General features: G+C 38.4%; 1 protein-coding gene across 2 annotated transcripts in view; it reads right to left on the bottom strand.

The window, feature by feature from the left end:
* The window catches only part of CCDC148 (coiled-coil domain containing 148), a 110,961-nt gene that overhangs the window by 81,917 nt on the left and 4,538 nt on the right, over nt 1–24,506 (bottom strand). For both annotated transcript variants that reach the window (XR_010920130.1, XM_067549881.1), the window contains exons 2-3: nt 6,280–6,345; nt 4,011–4,132 (exon numbers count right to left, since the gene is read on the bottom strand). Coding sequence is in view for 1 of the 2 variants with exons in the window: in XM_067549881.1 (XP_067405982.1) it covers nt 4,011–4,132; nt 6,280–6,334 (177 nt within the window). In the remaining variant the exon portion in view is untranslated. The remainder of the gene's footprint in view (nt 1–4,010; nt 4,133–6,279; nt 6,346–24,506) is intronic.

Here is a 24,506-nt window from a genome sequence, read left to right as displayed (position 1 = left end):
GTGAAGTAAATAAACATGCTGTGTTTTCCCTTATCTGTTGGAGGAAGAAGGAAGTTCCTCATGAAGGCACAGAACTGGTCACTGTCAAAAGAAACATGCTGAGTGGGGATTAGGAGAGGGTTAAGAAGTGTCCTAGAATTTGGCATTTCCTTGCTTTTAATGGCTTGCGTTGGGGAGTGGGTGTCAAATTTAACCAACATTAATCCCTTTTAAATAAAGTTTTTTTTGTTTGTTTAAAAAAAAAAAAAAGTTTTCTTGGGGGTTGGAGGTGGGGGAAAGGGGGAGATTGAATAAAGCAAGAGTAGGGAGGTTTGGGGTGGAATGGGAGACAAATTTCCCTCAGCTTCCCATATGCTGTGGGATATGGAGAAAAAAGGGAGACAGTGGAGTGTGGGGCAGGGTCAGCTTGTCCAACGACCTATCTGTTCCACTGTTCCAGCTATGGCTACTTAGAGCAAAGGCCCCTTTGTCAAAGGCAGACAACTTTGAAAATCTAGTGAGCTACATTTACTGGAGCTTGCATCTCCTTTCCTCTGGGAGCTCCAGTCACTACCCCCTTTGACAGACCCAGAGAGGGATGGGGGGAAAAGTGATCCCTATCATGTTAGGGAAAGGTGTACTGAGCTGAGAGCCAGACCATCAATTAAACATGCGTAGCCCTTTTTAAAAAAAAGGCAACATATGGGAAAACCATTTTGGTATTGTGCAGCTTTCAATATACAGTGTTACCACCTACACAATGAGAAGAGACACGGGGAAAAATGAAATACCAAAAGACATAAGACTAAAATTTAGTGTTAAAGCTTGAATGAACTCAGCAGAATTCTGTGCTGCCAGCTCATGAGGAAATAATATCTGCCAAATTATACCTGTACCATTAAAAGGAAACTACACTATAAAGGAGATAAGTATTCCTGCTCTCATTCAATGTCACCTCTTTTGCTCACAACTTCTTTTTTGTCCTGAGGCTCAATATACAATAATATGAATATTGAAAAACCTGTTAATACTGCATATATTCTGATTAAGGTTTAATAAATAACATCAGCAAAAGATAACTAAAATGCATAAAGCAAAAACAGAACATACTACATAAAAACCTGAAGTTACTTTGCTAGGTAATTTAGTAAGTGATGTTCACTGAAACTCTGAATAGCAATCTACAAGAACTCCTGAATCTTCTAAACAGGAATTTGGATCTGATCCTGCAATCCTTAAATAACATTTCCCATTTACTTCTTTGAGAGTTTTGCTCAAGTAAGGACTCAGAATGAGGCCTTGTGTTTGCCAAACAAAAAGACATGGCCAGACAAGAGCTGGTCATGCAGGCACATCCCTCCCACATAGAAGTCAGCTGCTTCTGTAGCACTGTGCCTCCCCGCCCCAAGAACTCCAGGAAGGCCCTCCATGAGACGGGGATTCATACAGAGTTGGGGGTGAGGTCTGGGCAGACAATGAACAGGTCACCTTAAGAGGGATGACACCAGGGGACGTAATGTCCTTCCACTGGACTTGCAGGTATCTGGGAAAAATGCACTACAACCATGTTGGATGTTACTGTGGGAGGAGAGTGATCTAGTTCATAATGATTTAGTTTTCTTTTGTGCTCTATGTAAGGATAGTCCTAACCGGAAAGAAACTATTACAGTGAATGATTGATGTCAGTTTCTTTTGAAGATTGTTAATTTTATGACCTTGATATTTTCAGCACCTACCACTGATCTATAAAAACTGCCATAAACGAAGAACAGCCCTACTTTTATAAGGATTATCACTTGTGTTTTTCTGTACTTGACCTTTTATATTTGTGCTGAAGAATCTATTAGCAAAGGAAAGAAGGGAAAGCCATACAGTACTAGCAGCACATTCTCCTGAATGGCAGGCTGGAGTCTTCCACAGTATTCACATGCTCTCCGCAGGATTAAAAAAGTCATTTTCTTAACAGGAGATTTTTAAAAACTTTACAGTCTGGCATATTTTCTTTTCCTCAGAAAGCACAGTTTTTCCTTTTATGTGAAGTTATTTGAAAACTAAAAATCAAACTGGATATGTCTGGATACCCGTGAAGCCAAGAGTACAAAAAAGAATTCAAAATCAGCCATAATACAGTGTAAGACAACTTCTATATCTCAGCAATGTTATGAAAGTAAGTGTAACAAATGTGTAAGCTTTGTTGGGGCTTAGTAATAATATAATATGGTTTAGCTGAATCTCTGTAGAAAAGATCAAACCATCTTGTCAGTAGGTTTTAAGAAGTGCTTTAGTTGAGGTAGAGGTCTAGGGACTCAGCTACATTTTTATCCTTTTTATAAGATGATTCAGACCCATCAAAACAAGCCAGAAAAAACCATATTGTAACTACACAGTTGAACTAGAACTTAGTTTAAAGACTGTTTTTAAACTCAGTTGTTCTTGTAATCTATTTGGGGCTAATTCACCAATATCTCCTGAGTTTCTGCTCTAAGAAAGATTTTGGGGAATGTTGAAAGAAAGCCAATATATAGTCTTAATATGCACCTCTAAATGGCAGAAGTTTAGAAATATCTAGTGCAGGGCTTTAAAATGTGGTTCTACTCTGAAAAGTGACAGAAAAGAATGACATCTTGATCAGCTGATCTGCATTCTATGTATTCACAGTAATATCTTACTTTTGTGAAAAGTACATTTCCACTTTAATACAGCTTTGAGAGAACAAAGCACTATTTTTTACAAAGTCATTCAGAGAAGAGCTGAACATTAAACTGTTGATTTTAGTACTACATTAAGGTAGAGATGAGGAAAGCTTTCAGGGAAAGGAGTGGGAAGTAGAAAAAAAATAAAAGAAAAAAAACCCACAAATACATGATGCCAATACCCTCTTTAGGTTTTTTGGGGAAAAAACCTGATCCCATACTGGTGTCAAGTATTTTTAGTTTAACTCTTTCTCTTCTTTAATGGTTTTCATGACAGCCAGCTTTCCCTGTCTGTCTAGAGGGGTCTTAAACAAGGATCATATATAAATAAGTATTAATACCTTGCTTTAACTACAGCTGATGCTGATTTCAAATTGTTAGAAACCACTTCTCCACTTACTTGTTAAGTGGAGCATATATTAACATATAGCATATGTTAAGTTTAAAATATTTTGATTCAAGTCCTTAAAATGTTTCACTCAATCTCTGCCTGCCTCCACATTTTACCTATGTTATATATCTAGATATTTGTATGTCCCTCATCACCATGACACCTGATTGATTAATCTGGAATTAGGCACATCCAGGTCATGTTTAAGTCTTCCCACACAACAGTAAGTCATATTTACTCTCTATCCAAAGCTAAAACTCAGGTCCAAGTCCTCTTTGCAGTAGTTAAGCTGCGTGGTCATTTCCTTTTTCTGGCCTTAACAAATGCCATCTTGCTCTTAAAACCATTTAAAACACTGCTATAATTTTCATCTACCTGGCTCATCTACATGGTTCATCACATTGACTATGTTACCTCCTTCCCTGTCTTTGCATCCCTCCATGGAGTTCTCCTTTTCTATTACAAACACAGATACTTGTCTTCGCTTTTAAGGCCTTTCATGATTGAGTCTACTGAACATCTCATTAGATATCAAGTTGTCAGCCCTCACTTCTGCTGTGCCAAGGATGCCAGCCTTTATTACTCATCAGTCCAACTTTCCTTAATACCCTTTGCATTTTCTCCCATGTAGCTCTTTATGCATGGAGAAGCTCCTCATAAAAACCTGCACAGTGTTCAAAGTCCTTCAAATTCAGTGTACTGTGATCACTGAATATTATACTAATCATAATAAACTCACTGTTACCTTGGTCCTCCCCTCATGCATTTGTTATCCCTTGTCATACTTACACTATAAGCTTGCTGGAGCAGAGACCATCTTTTCATCATGCATATGTACCGTGCTTAGCAGTGGGGTCCAGCAGGGACACAGGCCTCTAAGCATACCACAATACAAATAACAAACCTACACAAAAAATTATTTCTATTGGAAATAAAAAACAGCTTACCTTTAATTGTATATTAGCAGATGCTTTTTTCTTTTCTTCAGTGAGTGCATGTAGTTGTTTATAGTCAACAGGTTTATACTTTTGGCTGAAAAGACCATTTTTCATACGAATTACCAGTTTATCTATTTTGAACATAAAAATGTCATTTCAAAACTGTGTAGAAACAAAATTAAAGCTTAATTCACAGGACGATTGTGAGTATTGTACTTAAAAATGACATGATTTTGTTAAGAAAATATTAGGAAAATGGTTACACATTAAAAGAAATTTGTAGTTAAGTGGATCTGATTTTTATTGCACTTAATGTAAAATCAGGAGTAACTATCAAAATAAATTGAACTCCAAACTGGTAAATATGACATAATAAACAGTTTCACAATTTGTCCATTTTACAATTAGTTTGGTGAATCTATAATATTGGCAATCAAACACCGAAAATTAACATAAGGAGCACAATGGAGTTCTGATTCATGACAATGGTTCCTAAGTCCTATGAGAATGTAAATAAATATGCAATTTAAATTGGGATTGCTGAAATTTTAATAAATTCTAATAAAGTAATAGAAAAACCACAAGCTACCTTGTACTTTTAGTTATTCCTGGTTCACAACTACTCAGACATATTATGAACTATGAATTAAGGAACCAGTATCACTTCTAAGAGGTCAGGGGAATAGTTACATGTGACTAGAATGAGTTACAGAAAATTATATAATAAATAAAATAAATAAAGACTGATTTTTCCAACACAGGAATGGAAAACATTTTCCACTAGATTTAAATTAATCATTCTGGATTATGTAGACTCGGGGCAGTGGGGGCCGGAGGGAGGAGGAGAAGAGGCTTATTTTCTTTGAATATCTGAGAAGGCATCAGACCTCAAGGACAACATTATTACTTCCTACTGCATGCAAACATAGGTTATAACATCTGACTTCTGGATTCCTACTGACACTTTTTAAAATATGCAAACCAGCAGGTAGATATAAGAGACACACCGACTGGAATTTTCAAATGAGCCTATAGGGGTTAGAAGCTTAAGGGAATTAGGCACCCAACTTCCTTAGGCTCCTTTGAAAATCCCACCCACTGTCTCTTGTGGTGCTATAAGTCAGTTTTAGACACTGAGGGCAAAACACATCCTGGTACACCACAACGTCAATGGAATGATACCCTCCCTTCAGTCTCTCATCCCTCTCACACTTACACAGAGAAAATGAGGAAGATGATATTTGGGATGAGGACAGTATGAGAGGGCAAGTAAAAGGAAAACAGCAGGGATGAAGCAATAATGAATGTGGAGCTATATATTGAACATAAAAGTTACCTAAAAGACTGCAAATGAGTAAGTACAAGCATAAGGCCACAAAAAGTAAATAGTTTGATATAACAAGCTTGCTAAAGTCAAACCTGAGAAACATTTAAAATGCATTTTAAAATACTTGAACTTTTGGCCTAATTCTGCAAGGCTTCAATGTCTAGATCTCCCACTGACTTCAATGAGAGTTCGCTGCAAGGAGGGTTAGCTGGAGAGATTGGAAAGATAGGGGGTCCATCCCATTAGGTTACCTTATGTAGCAAAACTTGCTATTATGTTTTGATGTCAACATGCCTTCTAATTATTAAAAAATAGAATGACGGGGTGATCCTTTCAGTATTGATGCATGTATTGCAAAAGAGCACCACATAAAATGCTAATGTAAACATCTGCAAAGCTACCTCATTATCCTCCTGAGAGCTTTCCTTTGCCATAATGCTTACAAAAAACTTGCCAATGGTTAGGCCAGTAATATTCGGAAAACACTGCCTATCACATTGATCAAATATTTTCATTGTTCCCCTGTCAGTATCCTCTGTTGTCACTTATACTTAGATTATAAACTTTTGGGGGCAGAGACCATCTTTTTGTTCTGTTTTGTACAGTGCACAATGGGACTTCTAGGTGCTCAGGTAATACAAATAATTTTACAAACAACATTTACCTAGCAACAAACCAGATGTCCTGACGTTTACATATTGCAACTGGGAAAGGAGCACAGTAAATAAAATATAAAAGAAAAAAAAAAAATAATCAGTGGCTTCCAAAATGACCCCAGATGATACATTCTGATTTTTTTTTTTTTAAAATAGCAAACAAAAAACAACTTCATGACAGAAGGTTATAGTGCCATTGATACGTAACCAGTTGTACACAATAGCTTATAAATAGTCATACTGTAGACTATAACAGAGCAGTTAAATTAGAATAAAAACCACAGTATAGATATACCTATGTCACTAGTCCTGTGAGTTGTAATGAACATTCGAAGGTCCCTTCCACTCATGTTTCTTACATCTGTTGAGAAATAAAAGTTTTGATATTCTAAAAAACTAGTTTAGCTAAGAAATTGTAATATGCTTATTTTGTTTGTACAGTGGGACAAGAAAGCTATATTCATATTGTTAAAGCTGCCTTCTAAACAGGCAATAAATTCTAAGAGTTCATCTTTTGTGTTAGGACAGACTTGAAGTCTGTCCTCTCTGTGAAACATTAGCAAAACACCCTTTATATTATAGGACGTTAAAAGAAACAGAAAAAAAGTAACCATTCTGTGGTAAGTCTATGTTGCTCAGAAAAAATGCAGTCAAGCATGATGCAATCATCCACTCATTGTACACATACTAGTAGCTGAAAGCCCATGATATTGCATGGGTGCAGCATTTGGGCCAAAATAACCCACCATCTGTGCAGCCTTCCTCAAACAAGGAAAGAAATTGCTGCATGCAAGTTAGCTGTAAAGTAAGTGTGGTGATAGGTCAGCGGTAATTCAACCAATCATGGCATAAATATGCCTTGCTGTTACCTGGATACATTTTGTAAAATCAAAATGTCTAATAATTTATTAACTTGATGGTAATGGACTGTGAATCTCTGTGATGATTAAATTTGGTGATATTCTGAACAAAAAAAGAACTCAATTATGCTCGTAGCTGGTTCCATTGCTTCACAATGACAGACATTCTAGGCTTCAGAATGTCACACAGATAAGATTCCAGGATTGTCACCCATTATGTAGATAATACTTTTCAAAATTCATTAGCATTATTAAAATCATCCCAATAATAGAATAGGAATAGAATGCTTTGTGGGAAACATTTTTATATATATATTAGTGTTGTTGTAGCCATGTTGGTCACAGGATATTAAAGGAGACAAGGAGGGTGAGGCAATATATTTTATTGGACCAATTTCTGTTGGTGAGAGAAACAAGCTGTCTAGCTTACCTAGAGCTCTTATTCAGGTCTGGGAAACTAACTCCAAGTATCACTACTAAATACAAGGTGGAACAGACTACTAGTTTCAAGGGAACATTCAAGGCGAAGAGGCCCATTAACACACCTCCAGTGATAGGTAGGAAAGGAAGGGGTGGAGGTAGGGAAGCAGCTGAGGGGAAGGGCTTGTTAGTGGATTGCCAATTCAGAGACAAATGCAAGGACACTTCCACTGAAAAGAAGCCAAAACACAAGCCCAACCTGCACCCTGAGCAAACATGGCTGACTTTGAACTTCCAGTTCTGGTTCCCAGCAGTGAGCCCCAAAACACACAAAAAACAGCAAGATGCAAAAGGAGGCAGGGGGGCGAAGAAGGGTCAGGATTCCAAAGAAACACACATTTCCATGTGGTTCTCATGTATTAGGTAACCCTAATGTCTTTATTCAGTCTTGATTTTTAGTGTCTAGCAAAGCTATGAATTTAAGCTCCCAGGCTCATTTTCTGAAAGTGTTGTGAAGGTTTCCTTAAAGGAGGAGGATTGAGGTCAGATAGAGTGATCACTTTGTGGGTGATGTGGTGATTTTGTCTTTTATCATTTTCCTATACGAGTTTATTTGAGAGCAAGGTGATTGTCTGGTTTCACCCACAAAGTTGCTTTTGGGGCATTTAGTGCACTGGATGAGGTACATCACATGTTGTAATAGGCATGTGTAGGACCCAGGGATCTTGAAAGGTGTGTTGTGAGGAGCATTGATCATTGTAGCAGTGGAGATGTGTCTGCAGGTTTTGCATCTGTTCTTGCAAGGTCTGGAGTCACTTTGACTGGGTGTATCCTGGTCTGATGGAGGAGCTTGGTCAGGGGGGTTGTTTGAAGGCCAGAAGAGAGGGTACAGAAAAGATCTTTCAGGATGGGGTCCCCATTGACTGTGGGTTGTAGTTGCTTGATGATAGCCCATATGGGTTCCAGTGTGGAGTGGTAGATGATGACAACTAGGGATGTGCAGTTGGAGGGGGTTTATTTCTGTATTGAAGCAAGTTCTCTCAGGGTAGTTGGGTGGCTCATTCCATGAGGTGATCTACTTCTTTGGTGGAGTGCCCTTGTTTGGTGAAGGTCATTTTGAGTCTGTTAAGGTGTGTATCCTGGACTTTCTCCTCAGAGCACATTCTGTGGTATTTGAGTACCTTGCTGAAGATTGATTTCTTGGTGTGTTTGGCGCGGTTACTGTATCTATGAAGGTAAGTGTGTGAGTACGTAGCTTTCTTGTCTATAGGGTTCCACTGGGAAACTTGAGATTTAACATATAATACAAACAATTTGTAATTCACTTTGACCTGAATTAAGAATTTGTGCACGTTAAGATCTTGCACCTGATGTTCTGTAGTAGAATAAATAAGGGAACCAAGATGCATAGTGCAGTACATTGTTAAGGGCTGTTCTTAAATACATCTGATGTTTATAGCTATTATGTTCCTTAATGACAGTACTCTGCACAGCAAAATCACTAAATGCAGTTAGGAAGTCACATCATTGCTCTAGAAAGATTAAAATTCTACAAATAAGTTCCATTATCATTACAGACAGTCAATACAATTCAAATTTGAATCACAACTGTAGCATAGCACACAGACTACTGGGCATGTGACAGAGTTAGTGTTTCATGCTCATTTTTCATAGGTGTGACTACACAAAAGTTAAGACTATAGATTCAGGCCCACTAGGTTTTGTACACTTGATGTTACACAGCCTCATCAGAGAGAAAACAGCAAAGGCCTGTTGATCAAGTTTTACCTTCCTTTACCTTGATTTATGTTCTTCATTCATCTTTGATGTTAACAAAATGTGTAGAGGTACTCAAAGTCAGAAAAATATTTGTTTAGATTTCTAACAGCCTGTATAGGCTTCCATCTCAAGCCTATTACAGAAGTAATTCATCCATTTTACAGAGTTTTTGTGAAGACAAATTCATTGTTAGCTGGTCAAACTACAGTGATGGAACATAAGAATTTAGACAAATTAAAAATACATAATACAAAAGAGTACCTACTCATTCCACCTTGACAACTAAATATAAAATAAACTCATAACTCCAATCCAGAGTCCACCCTTCCCCAAAAAAGTCTGAGCACAAACACAGGCTCTGCATTTTGCCTGGAAATCCATTCTTCTCCCAAACAAACAAAACAACTCCCTTTCCATCACCCATTCAATCCAATCCCCACATCCCATACACAAATTTCATTCAATTTGCCATACTGGATCAGACAATTGCTGGTCATACATGTTCCTCCCCCTCCTCCCCAGATTTCCACAAATATCCCTTTCTCCTACATGAAACTTAGGCAAAGAAGTGTATAAGACTATCCTGAAAATTTATCAGCACTGATGAATGAGAAGTTAAAGGTGACCTGCAAAAGGAACAAAAAAATTTGTGTCTTCATTCTTGATGCATAAAGAATCCCTGCAATTTTCAATAACCACACACATTTTCTGCCTGTTTTTTAATCTTAGTAATATCAGGAATGCCTAGTCTTACCTTCCATGTTTTCTTGGAGGAGTCATTGGATGTTTTAAATAAGGAGATCTCTAATAGCCTATAAATTGTTGAGGAAGATTTGTCTGAATAAAAATAATAATTTTGCTTTTTGGGTTCCATCTGGTATTTTTGATACTATATCCTATCAGATTTTCGATCAATCACCAAGAGTCTTCTTCCCCTCACCCCCTACCCCCAAAAAAGCAGGATAGACAAGACATGAATTCTTAAGACACAACAAGCAGAAGGGGAAAAAAATTGTCTAAAGAGCCAAAACCTAGAGTTGCCAACTTTCATAATTTTATCACAAATCTTACAATACTTTTTCTTAAAAACCCCAGTTCCTTAAATAGTGTGTTTGCATGGCAATCTCAGCTTTCATTAAGTTTCTAGCCATCACTGTGGTATAGGAAAGCATGAAAACGTGAATCCTATAGGCATATAAAACAGAAGGAAAAAAAACCCTCAGTATTTTTGATAATTTTTATTTTTAAACCAGACTCATTTTTTAACCCATAGGGTTGGGGATATTGAAAATCTTTTAGAACTTTTTACGTTATAAAGAAGCAGAACAAAGAACAAACCCATTTTCCTTTGCTTAATCCTCCTGTTACCTCCTGACAAAAGGAAGAAAGGAGAGCAGCAGAATACAGACCCTGGACTTCAGAAGAGCAGACTGACTCCCTCAGGGAATTGATGGGCAGTATCACCTGGGAGACTAACATGACAAGGAAGGAGTCCAAGAGAGCTGGCTGTATATTGAAGAAACCTGATTGAGAGTGCAGGAACAAGCCATCCCACTGTGCAGAAAGAATAGCAAACATGACCGGCTTGGCTTAACAGAGAAGTCTTCAGTGAGATTAAACACAAAACCTTACAAGAAGTGGAAGCTTGGATAGATGATTTGGAAGGTGTATAAAAATATTGCTCGAGCATGCAAGGGTGAAATCAGGAAGGGCAAAGCACAACTGGAATTGCAGCTAGCAAGGGACATGAAGGGTAACAAGAAGGGTTTCAAACAGGTATGTTAGCAACAAGGTACTGTCATGGAAAGTGACCCTTTCTGAATGGAGGAGGCAACCTAGATGTGGAAAAAGCTGCAGTAACTCAGTGCTTTTTTTACCTTGGTCTTCCCAGACAAGGTTAGCACCAAGACTACTGCACTGGAGAGGAGCTGAGCAGCCTTCAGTGGTGAAAGAACAGGTTCAGGACTATTTAGAAAAGCTGGACATGGACAAGTCCATGGGGCTGGATGTAATGCATCTGCGGGTGCTGAGGGAGTTGGCTGATGTGATTGCAGAGTCATTGTCCATCATCTTTGAAAACTTGTGATTGGGAGGGAGGGATCCTGGATGATTGGAAAAAGGCAAATATAATGACCATCTTCAAAAAAGGGAAAGAGGAGGATCTGGGGAATTACAGACTAGTCAGCCTCACCTCAGTCCCAGGAAAAATCATGGAGCAGGTCCTCAAGGAATCCATTTTGAAGCACTTGGAGGAGAGGAAGGTGATCAGGAACAGTCTGAATGGCGTAACCAAGGGCCAGTCATACCTGACCAACGTGATTGCCTTCTATGGGGAGATAACTGGCTCTGTGAATGTGGGGAAAACAATGGATGAGATACATCTTGACTTTAGCATAGCTTTTGATACGGTCTTCCACAGTATTCTTACCAGCAAGTTAAAGAAGTATGGATTGGACAAATGGACTATAAGATGGATAGAAAGCTGGCTAGATCGTCAGGCTCAACAGGTAGTGATCAGTGCGTCAATGTCTAGTTGGCAGCTGGTATCAAGGGGAGTGCCCCAGGGATGAGTCCTGGGACTGGGTTTTTTCCCCCAACATCCTCATTAATGATCTGGATGATGGGGTGAATTGCACCTTCAGCAAGTTCATGGATGACACTAAGCTGGGAAGGGGGGTGGTAAATATGCTGGAAAGTAGGGATGGGATACAGAGTGACCTACACAAAATTGGAGGATTGGGCCAAAAGAAATCTGATGAGGTTCAACAAGGACAAAGTGCAGAGTCCTGCAGTTAGGAAGAAAGAATCCCATGCACAGCTACAGACTGGGGATCGACCAGCTAGGCAGCAGTTCTGCAGAAAAGGACCTAGGGGTTACAGTGGACAAAAAGCTGGATGAGAGTCAGCAGTGTGCCCTGGTTGCCAAGAAAGCAAACGGTATAGTGGGCTGCATTAGGAGTACTACGAGCATTAAGTGATTATTCCTCTCTATTCAACACTGGTGAGGCCACCTTTGGAGTATTACATCCAGTCCCATCCCCCCCAAACTAGAAAAAGGATGTGGACAAATTGGAGAGAGTCCAACAGAGAGTCCAAAATTATTAGGGGACAGGGGCATATGACTTATGAAGAGAGGCTGAGGGAACTGGGCTTATTTAGTCTGCAGAAGAGAAGAGTGGGGGAGGAAGAGGGGGGATTGACAGCGTAGTCAACTACCTGAAGGAGGATTCCAGGGAGGATGGAGCTAAGCTGTTCTCAATGGTGGCAGATGACCGAACAGAACAAGGAGCAATTAAGTTGCAGTGGGGGAGATCTAGGTTGGATATTAGGAAAAGCTTTTTCACTAGGAGAGTGGTGAAGCACTGGAATGGGTTACTAGGGAGGTGGTAGAATGTCCATCCTTAGAGGTTCTTAAAGTCCTGTTTGTCAAAGCCCTGGCAGGGATGATTTAGTTGGGGTTGGTCCTGCTTTGAACAGTGGGTTGGACTAGATGACCTCCTGGGGTCCCTTCTATCCCTAATCATTCATGATTCTATGGAAAGAAAAGGGCGAGGTATCAACTAGAGATCAGAATTAAGAACAAAGGGAGGTGTGACACAAACTCAGAGTGTAATCCTATCTGTCAGCACCTAGCAAAAGGTTCTGTACTTCTACCAAACATGACCAGTGTTTAGCCTATACACGTACCAAATCCAGTTCTATTCTCTCCTATGTAGGCACCAAAAATTCCTATCAATCGAACAGGCTTCAAGAGAATAAACCCCTCAAACATGTGTTACGACTTTGTGCTCTGCTCTGAATGGCCAGACTACAACAAGCTTTCTACTTATTCCTCAGTCAGAATTTGAAATATCTTTAGTTATCACAGTTAAATTACTAGCATTATGTAAATGAAAAACAATATGCAACTGAAGTGGCATGGTATTAGCATACTAATGGTATTTCACATAACACATATGTACTAACAAGAATTGACCCAATTCTCCTTTTGGAACAAAAGATGCTCCCCAGGGCTACATAGTGCAAAGGGAAGTGGAACTGACAGAGAACGACAGCTCTCCTGTGAGTACAGAAAAAGTACCTTTGTGCTAACAGAGTGATTGAGTTCCACAGGTTTAAAGACACAGCCAGAGAGCAGCTGTTCTATGCATTATATTCCCTTCAAACACCACCAGTCTGTTCTATCAGAATCTTGTTTTTTTAAATGTTGCAGCCTTATTAAATATTTCCTCCCATTGTACCATTTTAACTAGAGTTGAGCATATTAACATTAAAAAGTGTCAGAGTTTGATCTAAGAGTGTTACGTCTGGTACTGATTTAATTGAAATTAGAGGTCTGGTTCTAGATTTAGAACATTTGGTTCTAAATCTTTCTAAAAAAAAATTTCAACTCAATTTTTCTTTTAATTATTTGTGTTTCAAAAGGAGAATGTATACACATATGCTTAGTTATTCACATATGATTCCAACTTCCAGAGAATTTCAACGTATCACTCCACTCATCCTTGTAAAGACAGGGGCAAGACTCCATATCTGTGGATGTCCTAAGATGCACAAGGTATCACTCTGCACTATGGAGCAGACCTGGAGAGCTGGGCCTCAGGATCTCTGCATTACTCCCTTGCTACTCTTCCTCTGGCAACATGGCTCTTTCATTATGGTGGAAAAGAGAAGCAAGAGAACTTGAGGTCTGGAGGTCAACAGTATAGAAAAATATTACTGACAAGGTAAGTATCATCATCCATAGGCAAATCTCTGAAGGTTTCAGGGGGATGTTATGGAGAGTTGCCAACCCACTTCACCCTTCTATCTGTTCTGCCCCTCTGATCCATGTAGCCTGATAACCATGGACTGGGTTAGATGGCCTTCCAGTGGGTCACAGTGAAGCAGGGAGTATGCCATGGAGCTGCTTTCGCTACAAAGATCCAAGTTTGCTAGCATAAGGAAAGCCAAGGAAGAGATCATAGGCCTTTCTGGGTAATGTACTTTTAATTCATAAGAAGTATTTAACAAAGGAGGGCAGATATCAGTCTTCCATTTTACATAGGAGAAAATGGAGGTTCAGAGATATGAAGGTCCGATTTTTATTTTACTTTTGTTTTAAATAAAAGGGGCCACTGATATTCAGTGCCCAATTTGGGACATATTGCCCCTAATCTGCTGAAGTTCAGGGCAACCAAAACTCCTGAACATCAGCCCCAAATTGTCTCAAGTTGGGCACTCAGAACTGAAGAATCCAAAAATCGGTGTCCATTTTTGTAAATAGTAATGTAAGGGTTATTTGGCCATCAAAATGTGCTTTGAAATCTATGGATGAAAATTGCTGTGAAAATAAAAATATTATTCCATACAAAAAACCCAATGCCATTGCATGAGTATTGCATTTGCACAATAAAGCTCTCAAGTCAGGACATTAAGAAGTTTTATTTAAATGCCTAGTGATAACTATATCCCCAAAGGTCCCTAATTATATACTATTTCTCAAATGTTATTTTTTCCTACAACCATGTGTGGCATGTAATATATTTTGTCATTCTTACATAATTACACTAAGCTCATAAGCATAATGGTACATTATATGCACCCAAACATATGTATACTTTTCCTAACATGAATAGTATAATTAGTTTAATGAGTACTGTTATTCATTCATATTTGCAGGCTTGGACCCTGTGTGAACAAGGCAACCAAATATCACATCAACTGGCTGACCCAGGCCCAAGAGCTGAATAGTAAAACAATAGGTCTTTCTTGTATGAAGTACTTCCTCCAAGAGTCAAAAAAAAGTGTTCTGGTCCTCCAACAGTGTCCAGATCAACAATAAACCAATCAATCTCTGATGACAAATTAGACATAAATGGGGCAACCTCTTGCTTCAGGGTATCATTGACTGAGGGGGAAAGAAGTTGTTGATTGGTTCAGAAGGACATAACCAGAGAAAAAAAATTCTCTAGGGACTTGATAAGTACTTCCCTCTCTTCCAGTTGCTCTTAATTGCTATGCAAGTGTCCTTTCCGGCTGTATCTAGAGCACAAGGACCTAGCTGCCTACTCTCTCTCCAAACCTAGAAAAAGAAAAGAAATTCTGTTATCCTTTTCTAGGCAGCTCAGCCTTCATCCTGCCTCATCCTATTTTCTGTCCAACCTTATCCACTATTTACAGAATACTCTTCCTTAGCGCATCTGCAAGCCTACTTTCCATATTCAAGACAGACAGGAAACCATCTGATGGAGGAAAAGTTTGAGGAATAATTGTTTTATTATAAATTATTCCCAAACACCCACCCACCCAGACTGTCATATAATCTTATACACAACCTTATTACCAAGTTGAGACCAATACCACCTTAGCCATTTCTTGCGGTCTCTAAAATTAGCCCCTTCCCTCTAAATTTCTGCCTCTTTGCCTGGCTTTACACTGTGAGCTTCTCATGACAGGGATCATACCTTCTTTGTTTGGAAAGCCTACTAAGGACATTAATAAGATCATCTTAACGCTGTCATCCTCTGATTTTTTTTAATGCCACTATCTCAGAGCCAATGGTCATTCTTCCTGCTATACCTCTAACATACTGTCAGTGTTTTAATAAGGTTTCACACATTTGCAACAGCCTTTATTCCTTTGAAAAGGAACTAGCAGAGCAAACTTTAGGGAGAAGAATTTATATAAAAGCAGTTCACTTGGCCCACTGTTTTCAGTATTTTTGTTGCTATTGCAGCAGATATTTGATCAGATAAGAGTTTATTCCCTCCCAGCTGTTTATTCCTAGCTGTTCCTCTATCCTGCAATGAAGTCATAAGCTTCTGTTTGATCTCAGTCTCTTTCAATGGAAATTATTCTAATATCACAAATTCAATATTATGACTTCACTAATGCATCAAGGAAGAAAATATGATGGGTTGAGAAAGAGCAAGCCCTTTATTTAAGCCTCTGCTTTATCTTCAATAACTAGAAAATGTAGCGAAAAAAAATGAAAATTAAATGGATTTCAGTCTTAAGTTTGATACATCTGAACCTTTCCTCCATTATAAACATCCATATAAACCCAAATTCAGACTCTCAGATTCAAGGCTTTGTTGGAACTTCAATACAGCCTCAAAGCTGGAATCCTTGATGCATCTCAGAAACAAAAAATACAAAGGATGAATAAATGAAATAGAAGTCTTCAATACACAGAAAATGATGTACTTTAAAATTATCAACATGAACAGGAATTCAGGACTAGTAATCTTATACTCTTTATTGTTACTAAAAATTTAGTTGACTGACTATAGATGTGGCTGACTTGGCAATATTTTAGTTTTATTACTACATATATTACTTCTTTCTTTCCAATTACTTATTACAGGTATTTGTTTAATTACTATACTATTTTGAGTCTTCATGTGGAAAAGGTTTCATTGTATACAAAGTTCAAGCCTGATCCCAAATTCCCTTTTTAGGTCAGACACCCAATGACTAAAATGACCTGTCTAAAAAGAGTAGCAGAATTATGGTACTTATTCAACAAAGCAATTAACCATTTGCTTAAAGTTAAGCATATGTCTATAGCCCACTGAAGTAAATAGAACTTAAGCACACCTAAATATTTTCTGAAGTGGGACCTATATACCCTTAAGGACTCATCCTACTACAACTGAGGTCAATGGAAATTTTGCAAGCGACTTCAATGGGAGCAAGATGGGGCCTTAATTTGGGTAAATTGTTAATAAACACTTCTTGGCTGGCTGAAGGTTACATAATGTATGTGAGTCATTGAATGCATGACAGTTTTGCCATTGACTTTAATGGAACCAGGATTTCATCCCGAATTCAATGGAAAAAAATTTGCAGAATCAGGCCTGTAGTTTGTCAGTTTCTATCTTGGTTCAAATGTCTTCACCAGGAGTCCAAAAATTCCTTTATATAAAAAAGAATATTAAAATAGTTTTCAGGACATGCTATTCAAATAGGTGATCTCAGAAACTGACTAAAAATGCCGTTTTAATATATAGCCAATAATGTAAGGTTATATTGAAAATGTTGATATAAAATAAGTAAAATTTTAATAAAAATTAATATCAAGCAATATCATTGCAATGTATATCTGCACTATGTAATTCACACTGGCATGTGTCACTGAAAAGAGTACATTATAGACTTGTCTACTATCCATCTATTGTAAATAGCTTAATATACAGTGTTAAAAATACCAGAAGTCACTGGAGGTTTGGAGCACCAGTGGGAATTTAGCTGATGATTTTTTTTTGCGTGTAGACAGCCAATATGTATGTGGTGTTTTTTAAATTTCTTCCTGGTGTTCAAGCTCCTTGCCTTTAGTTCTGTTTCTTTCAGAGGCTTTGAATATGCTTAGATGGTTTACTGAACTTTTGGTCAGGTTTAAGGACCTGTTATTTTCTTTACCATTGTAGGTTTCCATTCAGAAGAATTGTGACTGTTCTCTGATAATTATATTGAGGAAACAAAATTATGGATTAATAAGGGAAATCCCCATTTTTGTCATATTTATTCTGAAGAACCACTTCCAGATTGATGGCTGGGAGTAAAGAGAATTAAATATATATTATCCTTAATCACAATCATTCCCTTCTGCCAATTCAACCAGCTACCTGAGAACATCCATTCACAGTATTTCTCTTCACGAGCGCTACCAGTAGTCTCAGGGTATGTCTATACTGACGGCGGCAAAGTCGCTGCTGTCAGATCGCCCTGTCTGGATCGATTTGAGCAGTCAGTGAAGACCTGTTCAATCAATCCAGAAGTCGACGCTGGTAAACCACCCCCTCAAGTGGCGTAGCGCTGCGTCGACGGGAGCACAGTTCCCGTCGGCGCAGTGCAGAGAAGACACCTTGCAGAAGGGAAGCACAGTAGTCTAGAGTTACGCAAGCTACTCTGTGTAGCTTGTGTGACTGCTGCCGAATCGCCAGGTCAGTGTAAACCGGGGCTCAGACACATACCCTCCTCCTCCTCACAGAAAGGAACACCCAATTACAAATAAATAGTTTGAGGATCTAGTATTCAAACATTTTTGGAAGAGTGCCCTTGTCTCAATATCATGCAGTCTTTTAAACAAAAGTATGGATTGATAAAAATAAAGAGAGATATCAGAAATCTTGTCTCCCAAAACAAAAAAACAAAAGAGTCCTTTTTGTCTCTGCTAATCTCATTACATCCTTGTTAAATGAAATTTAATCTAAAGTAGAAAGATCAAGCTCAGTAACATTTAAATCCAACCAGTTTCATATTTATGGGATACCATGTCCACAATAGAAACAAGAATTAGCTCATCTCCTTTCTTCACATCAGCATATTGTAATATTATTATGGTTTATCTTTAATTCTTTTGAGTATTTTTGAAATGTCACATCTGAAATAATGAATCTAAAATTAGTCATACACTGAGAATTAACAAATAAGGCGAAAAACAAACAAGATTATTGGTTTAAAAAGAGTTGAGAGGGGACATGAAAAAGCAGGAACTGAAGTCACCTATGTCTGCCAAGCTATCCTGAATCACATGATTCAGCGGGTGCTTTGTTTTTCTAAAAAATAAACCCCCTATACAACCGATTTTTGCTGACCTAATGCATCCATTTAGAAGTTAGCCAGCAACAGACAGTAAGTATGCCTGTCAGTTTCAAAGGCTCAACAGAGAGAGTACTGCTTCAACAAAAGATGCTGGTTTCAGCAAAACAGACATTTCCTGTAAGTTCCTCAAGCAAATCTTAGGTGAAATCCTGGCCTCAAGGTATATCTACATTGCAACGAGGGACAAGGCACAGCTGCTGGTGGCCAGTGTTAGCTGATCTGTGCTTGTGGGCTGTGGGGCTAAAAATTGCAGTGAAGACATCTGGGCTTGGATGGAGTCCAGGCTCTGGAGACCAACTCCCCAAGCAGGGTTTCAGAGCTAGGGCTCCAGCCCAAGCCTGAACATTTACAAAGCAATTTCAGCCCCACAATCCCAAATCAATTGACCCAGGCTCTGAGACTTGATGCCATTGGTCCTTTATTGATGTGTAGATGAACATGTAGAATTCAATGGCAAAACTCTCATTGACTTTAACGGGATCAGGATTTCACTCTTAGGTTTTAGGATTCAGCAGATTCAAGTTTGTAGTATTTGAACAGTAACTTTTTAAAGGTATAAAAAATTTTCCTTTTCTCCTCACACTAAATATTTCTCCGTAATATGTGAAAGGTTAGTTAGTTACAAATAGAACAACATACTTCAAGATGTGCAGTTAAGGAACAGCCACACTTCAAGTGGTAAGGTGCATTCAACCATTAGCCTGAGTTATACATCAGATACTTACAACTGCTTGATTTTAAAAAGCCACAACACCAAATTTGTGGATAAACTGACTGTGACCCATCTGTGCCCCAGGTAGCCACCTGAGAATGCCAAGATCAGGGCAGGCTGCAAAAGGAGAGCAGATTCTCCCAGCGCTGGTGGGTGACACTGAAGCCTGGCTTCCCAACCAGCCACAAACTGCTTCTGATTTCTCCACATTGGTTTTCAAGAAGCCAGTTCACAAACACCCACAGCCCTCTTTACTGCATTCCAGTTCCTGGCTCCCAAATCAGCACTAGGTCCAGTAAAGAGAGCAGTTACTTAAACTCTATGCTCTTTACTAAAAAGGTTCCCTCTGACCCCAAGGGTTCAGCCACAGTAACAGTTCAGTATAAGTTTGGCTGGCAGCGTGGTATTTTAGGTAAGATCCAATCCTTTAGTAACTAAAACTAAAGGTTTATTGTAAAAAGAAATAAACCATCAGAGAAATGTTAAAGGGTCAAAGCAAATCAGATACATACAAATGATTGAAAGTCCATATACATCAGGTTTCTTGAAGAAATGTAGAGTTGCAGGCTTGTATAGTTCCCTCTGGTACACATCCAGTACCTGGATGGGTCTAAGTCCTTCAGTTCAGTTGCAAAATGAATTGATCCAGAGGTAGGTGTGTGTCTGCAGCTAGACAGGAACATAGACAAAATTGATTCTGTGGTTTGATCTTATATACCCTTTGTCCCAGGCCATGCGGCCTGGGGAAAGTCACAAGAACTAAAATGGAGTCCAGAGTCACATGGGCCAATCCTGGTAACTCTTCAGGTATGCGTGGGGTTTCTTCCTAGGCCCCTTGCCTCTGTGAGTGTCTTAATGGGCCATTAAGCAGGCTATTGTCTTGCCTCCTCCCTGTCTGGGGTGTGTCCCAGCCAGCCCAAACTGACAGAGAAATATCAAATGCATCCATAACTTTCACTTTACATATAATACATGAACATAAGTATTATCTTACTCAGCATGATATATCCCTTTTAACAGTACCAGACATGATATCTCACATAATTGTTATGATTCTGCCATACTGATGGTCACACGATATACTAAATGCCCCCCCACTCAAGCCAGCCCACGTGACACTGACCTTCAGACTTACTCAGGTAAGAGATCTGCTTGTTCTCTAATCCAGACAGAAAGCAACTTTACTATAAACAATACATTGAACTACTATCACAGTACTGCACCAGCAACCATCTGATTATATCTGCATCACTTATTTAATACAACAAAAATAAAGTCACTGTAATAGGACACTGTCATAGAACCAATGTTTGATGCATTAAAAACCAAGCACCTTGGCTTTGCCTTGATATTTGTTTCTGATAAACGTAAAACAAAACCAAGGCATATATCTAGCAGCTGGAAACTATTATCCTATGCCAGTGTTCTCGTCTATGTTGATTTCAATGTTGTAGCATGCTGTAAGAGACACAAGGTGGACCAGGACCTGAAGAAGAGCTCTGTCGATCTTGAAAGCTTGTCTGTCACCAACAGAAGGTGGTCCACTATAAGATATTACCTCATTTACCTTCTCTCTAATATTTTATTTTAATATTAGCTCTTAAAACTCATTATCTGTTGCAGCCCCACATTTCAGGTTTAAAGGTCTGCCTCCCTCTCAAAACTGATGATCTAAGTCATCTCTTTTGACTATAAAGCATTCAATCTGTAAGAGTAAAGAGAACAGAAACAACAGTGTAGATAAGCAGAGGAAAGTAACTGAAATTTCCATGGGGTTTCATTCTTTAAGAACATTAATGAAACATGGTCAAAATCCAAAACGTGACCTGCCTTGTAACAGTTAAGATCAAATGAGGAAATCTTCCAGATTCCAAAATATTTAGATTATTAATATACCCTCCATTCTGGTAAGAAGAAATAAAACCATTGTTTTGTATGACCTACAAAAATATTTTGTCCTCCCTTCCTAGTAGTAGAAGATATCTTCCCAGAGCTCTGAATGACACATAGCACAGTAAGTTGAATCTGTAAGGTCATACCAAGCTATTAATTTAAAAGTAACAGCACAAAATATTAGTCAAATAGAAAATGTCAAAACTGGTAAGGAAAAAATAGACTCTCAGAAACATAACACTGGAAGGGAATGGAAGATGTCATCTAGCCATGATCAATTATTCCTAGATCACATCCCTGACAGGTATTTGTCTAATCTATTCTTAAAGCCCTCCAATGATTATGATTCCACAACTTCCCTGGTTAACCTATTCCACTGCTTAACATCCTTATAGTTAGGAAGTTTTTTGTAATTGATAACCTAACCTCCCTTGCTGCACATTAAGCTGACTATTTATCCTATCTTTAGTGGACATGGAGAACAATTGATCACATTCCTATTTTTAACAGCTCTTAACACATTTGAAGACTGAGGGGATCTGAAAACAGTCTTCTTCTCTCAAGATTAAACATTCTCAAAGTCTTTCCTCATAGATCACGTTCTCTAAACTTATTTTTTGCTTCTCTCCTCTGTTCTCTCTCGAATTTATCCACATCTTTCTTAAAGTGTGGTACCTAAAATGAGAAAATACTCTAGCTAAGGCTGCAGCAGTATCAACTAGAGCAAAACATTTACCTCCCAAGTCTTACATGATTCCCCTATTAATACACCACAGAATGAAATTAGTCTCCCCTCCCCCACACAGAATCACACTGCTGGCTCATATTCAATTTGTGATCCACTATAACCCCCAGATCCTTTTCAGCAGCACTACTGCCTAACCAGTGATTCCCCATTTTGTATTTGGCATTTGATTATTCCTTCTTAAGTGCAGCACTTTGCACTGGTCTTCACTGAATTTCATCTTGTTGAATTCAGACCAATTCTCCAGTTTGTCAAGGTCCTTTTGACTTCTAATCCTGATCTCCTAAATGATATCAATCCCTCCCAGTTTGGTGTCATCCCTACATTGTATAAGGGATTTTCCACCTCATTATCCAAGTCATTAATGAAAATATTCACTAGTAGCAAAACCAGTACTCCACTAGATATGTCCTCCCAGTTTAAGCAAACCGTTGATAACTAGTTTTGAGTACAGTTTTTCAACCAGTTATGCACCCACCACATCTAGACCACATTTCCCTATTTGCTTATGAGAATGTCACATGGAACCGTATCAGAAGCATTACAAAAAACCTCCAAGCTATTTCACATTTACTGCTTCACTCTATCCACTAGGCCAGTAACCCTGACAAAAAAGGGAATTAGGTTGGTTTGACATGCTTTGTTCTTGATAAATCCATGTTGCCTATTACTTATAGCCTATTATCCTCTAGGTGCTTACAAATAAAGTTTAATAATTTGTTCTAGTATCTTTCTAGGATCAAAGTTAGGCTGAATTACCCGGGTCCTCTTTGCTCCCCTTTTTAAAAAGGTTTTTTAAAAGTTACTATGCATGCCCTGAATGCATATTTAAGTTTTGTTTTAATGGAGGACTTCATCCTGCAAGGTGCTGATTACTTTGGCCCCTATCTAGCAAAGTAATAAACCTCATGGTTAACTTTAAGCACAAATAGCAACAATTTAGTGTTTTGCTGTGTAGGCACCAGAGTGCTCAGCTACTGCCCAGGATCAAGTACTGATTAAGAAGTATATTCTTGGCATTATACTGAACATAATGGAAGACATGGTTCCCTTCTAGACTCTAGTCTAGATAGGCCAAACAATACTTGACAGATGCTTCATAAAATACCAGGAAGTGGATTTCTACAGTAACAGTGCAGTTATTAAAAAGTGTTACATGGTGGATTAACATTAAAAAGCGTCACAGAAGAAGTGTACTTTCAGTCGGGTTTTGCATGAAAGGGTGATTGCTTGGCAAACCAGGAGAAAGAGTTCTAGGTGTAAAAGCATCTTGATCTTTTCTCACTCAGCATGGAAGAAAGTGATACAGAGGAAGCAGACATGCAGGAGACTTGGAGAGTGAGAAGGCAAGAAGAGCATGGAAGTAACCTAGAATGGGGTTACACAGTTTGAAAGAGAAAACAAGTGGCATGATCCTACAGAAGAGCTTAAGTAGCTTGAAATTGTCAAGAAAGGGAACATTATGTGCAATTAAATCCTGATCTTATGAGATGCTGTACAATTAAATCATCTTGCTCAGCAGAACTGCTTTGTCTGTGGTAGCAAAACTGGTCCTGTAATTCACCATGGTGATAATAGACAGGGCTCAGGAGTTTTTGCCATCAGACCAACTAACCCTGCGCAAAGGGCCTGAATATAAAAGACTCCCATTGACTTCAAAAGGGCTTTGAATCAGGAATACTATTTGCTATCAAAATTGGTTATTTCAGTATTAAAAACCTAAGAATGCCAAAAGAGATTAGTATATTTAGTGTTAATATTGACATGAATGAAGCAATTGATTTACATTATAAAGCAGTTAACCTTCAGTAATTTAACTGAAATATTTTAAAAAATATCTATCAAACCATCCATTATTTATATAACTATGTGCATTTTACAAATAAACTTTTATTAACAAATCAGAACAACAAACAAGTAATTTTCATGAACATTTTAGGTAAGACCATGTTAACTTTGCCATTGAGAAATCCATTCAACAATCTTCAAGTCACATGGCTTTTTATTAATACCATTTGCCACATCATAATACTTGGTGTAGCATACGTAACACTGATAAAACACCTGAGACAGGTGCATCGGTACCACAGTTATAAAGCCAGTGGAGCCGAAAATACACAGCATTCAATACTACACTTTGATACACAACAATTAAAGCAGCCCAGAATATGTGTGATTCAGCAGCTCCATCTGAAAGAATTACAGTCTCTGTGCAACTTAGTTCCATCACTATTGTAAAGCAAAGCTTCACTGGTTCCTACCTAAAGGGTAGTGATGTGCTCTCACTCTCAGCGTAGTAGGTCATATAGTTATCACTGTATTTCTTCAGGGTTGTGATTAAAGAAAAAACAAAACAAGCAGTTTGAACCCTTGATGAAGGCACATTGGGGACATATGAATTACTGTCCTGCATTTTGTAGAATGGAATATGCGATTCAAAAACGACCTTTTGTGGAATGGTTTGTCTTCATTCTTGTCTTCTTTATGGTGATTAAGAGGTGAAAAATGGTTTTTATATTGGTTAC

This window comes from Emydura macquarii, unplaced genomic scaffold (genome assembly GCF_026122565.2).
Source record: "Emydura macquarii macquarii isolate MOO-44397 ecotype Brisbane River unplaced genomic scaffold, CSIRO-AGI_Emac_v2 contig_1253, whole genome shotgun sequence".
NCBI lineage: Eukaryota > Metazoa > Chordata > Testudines > Chelidae > Emydura > Emydura macquarii.
The sequence above is the reverse complement of the archived record's forward strand: the minus strand, read 5'-3'. Positions and strand labels throughout refer to the sequence as shown.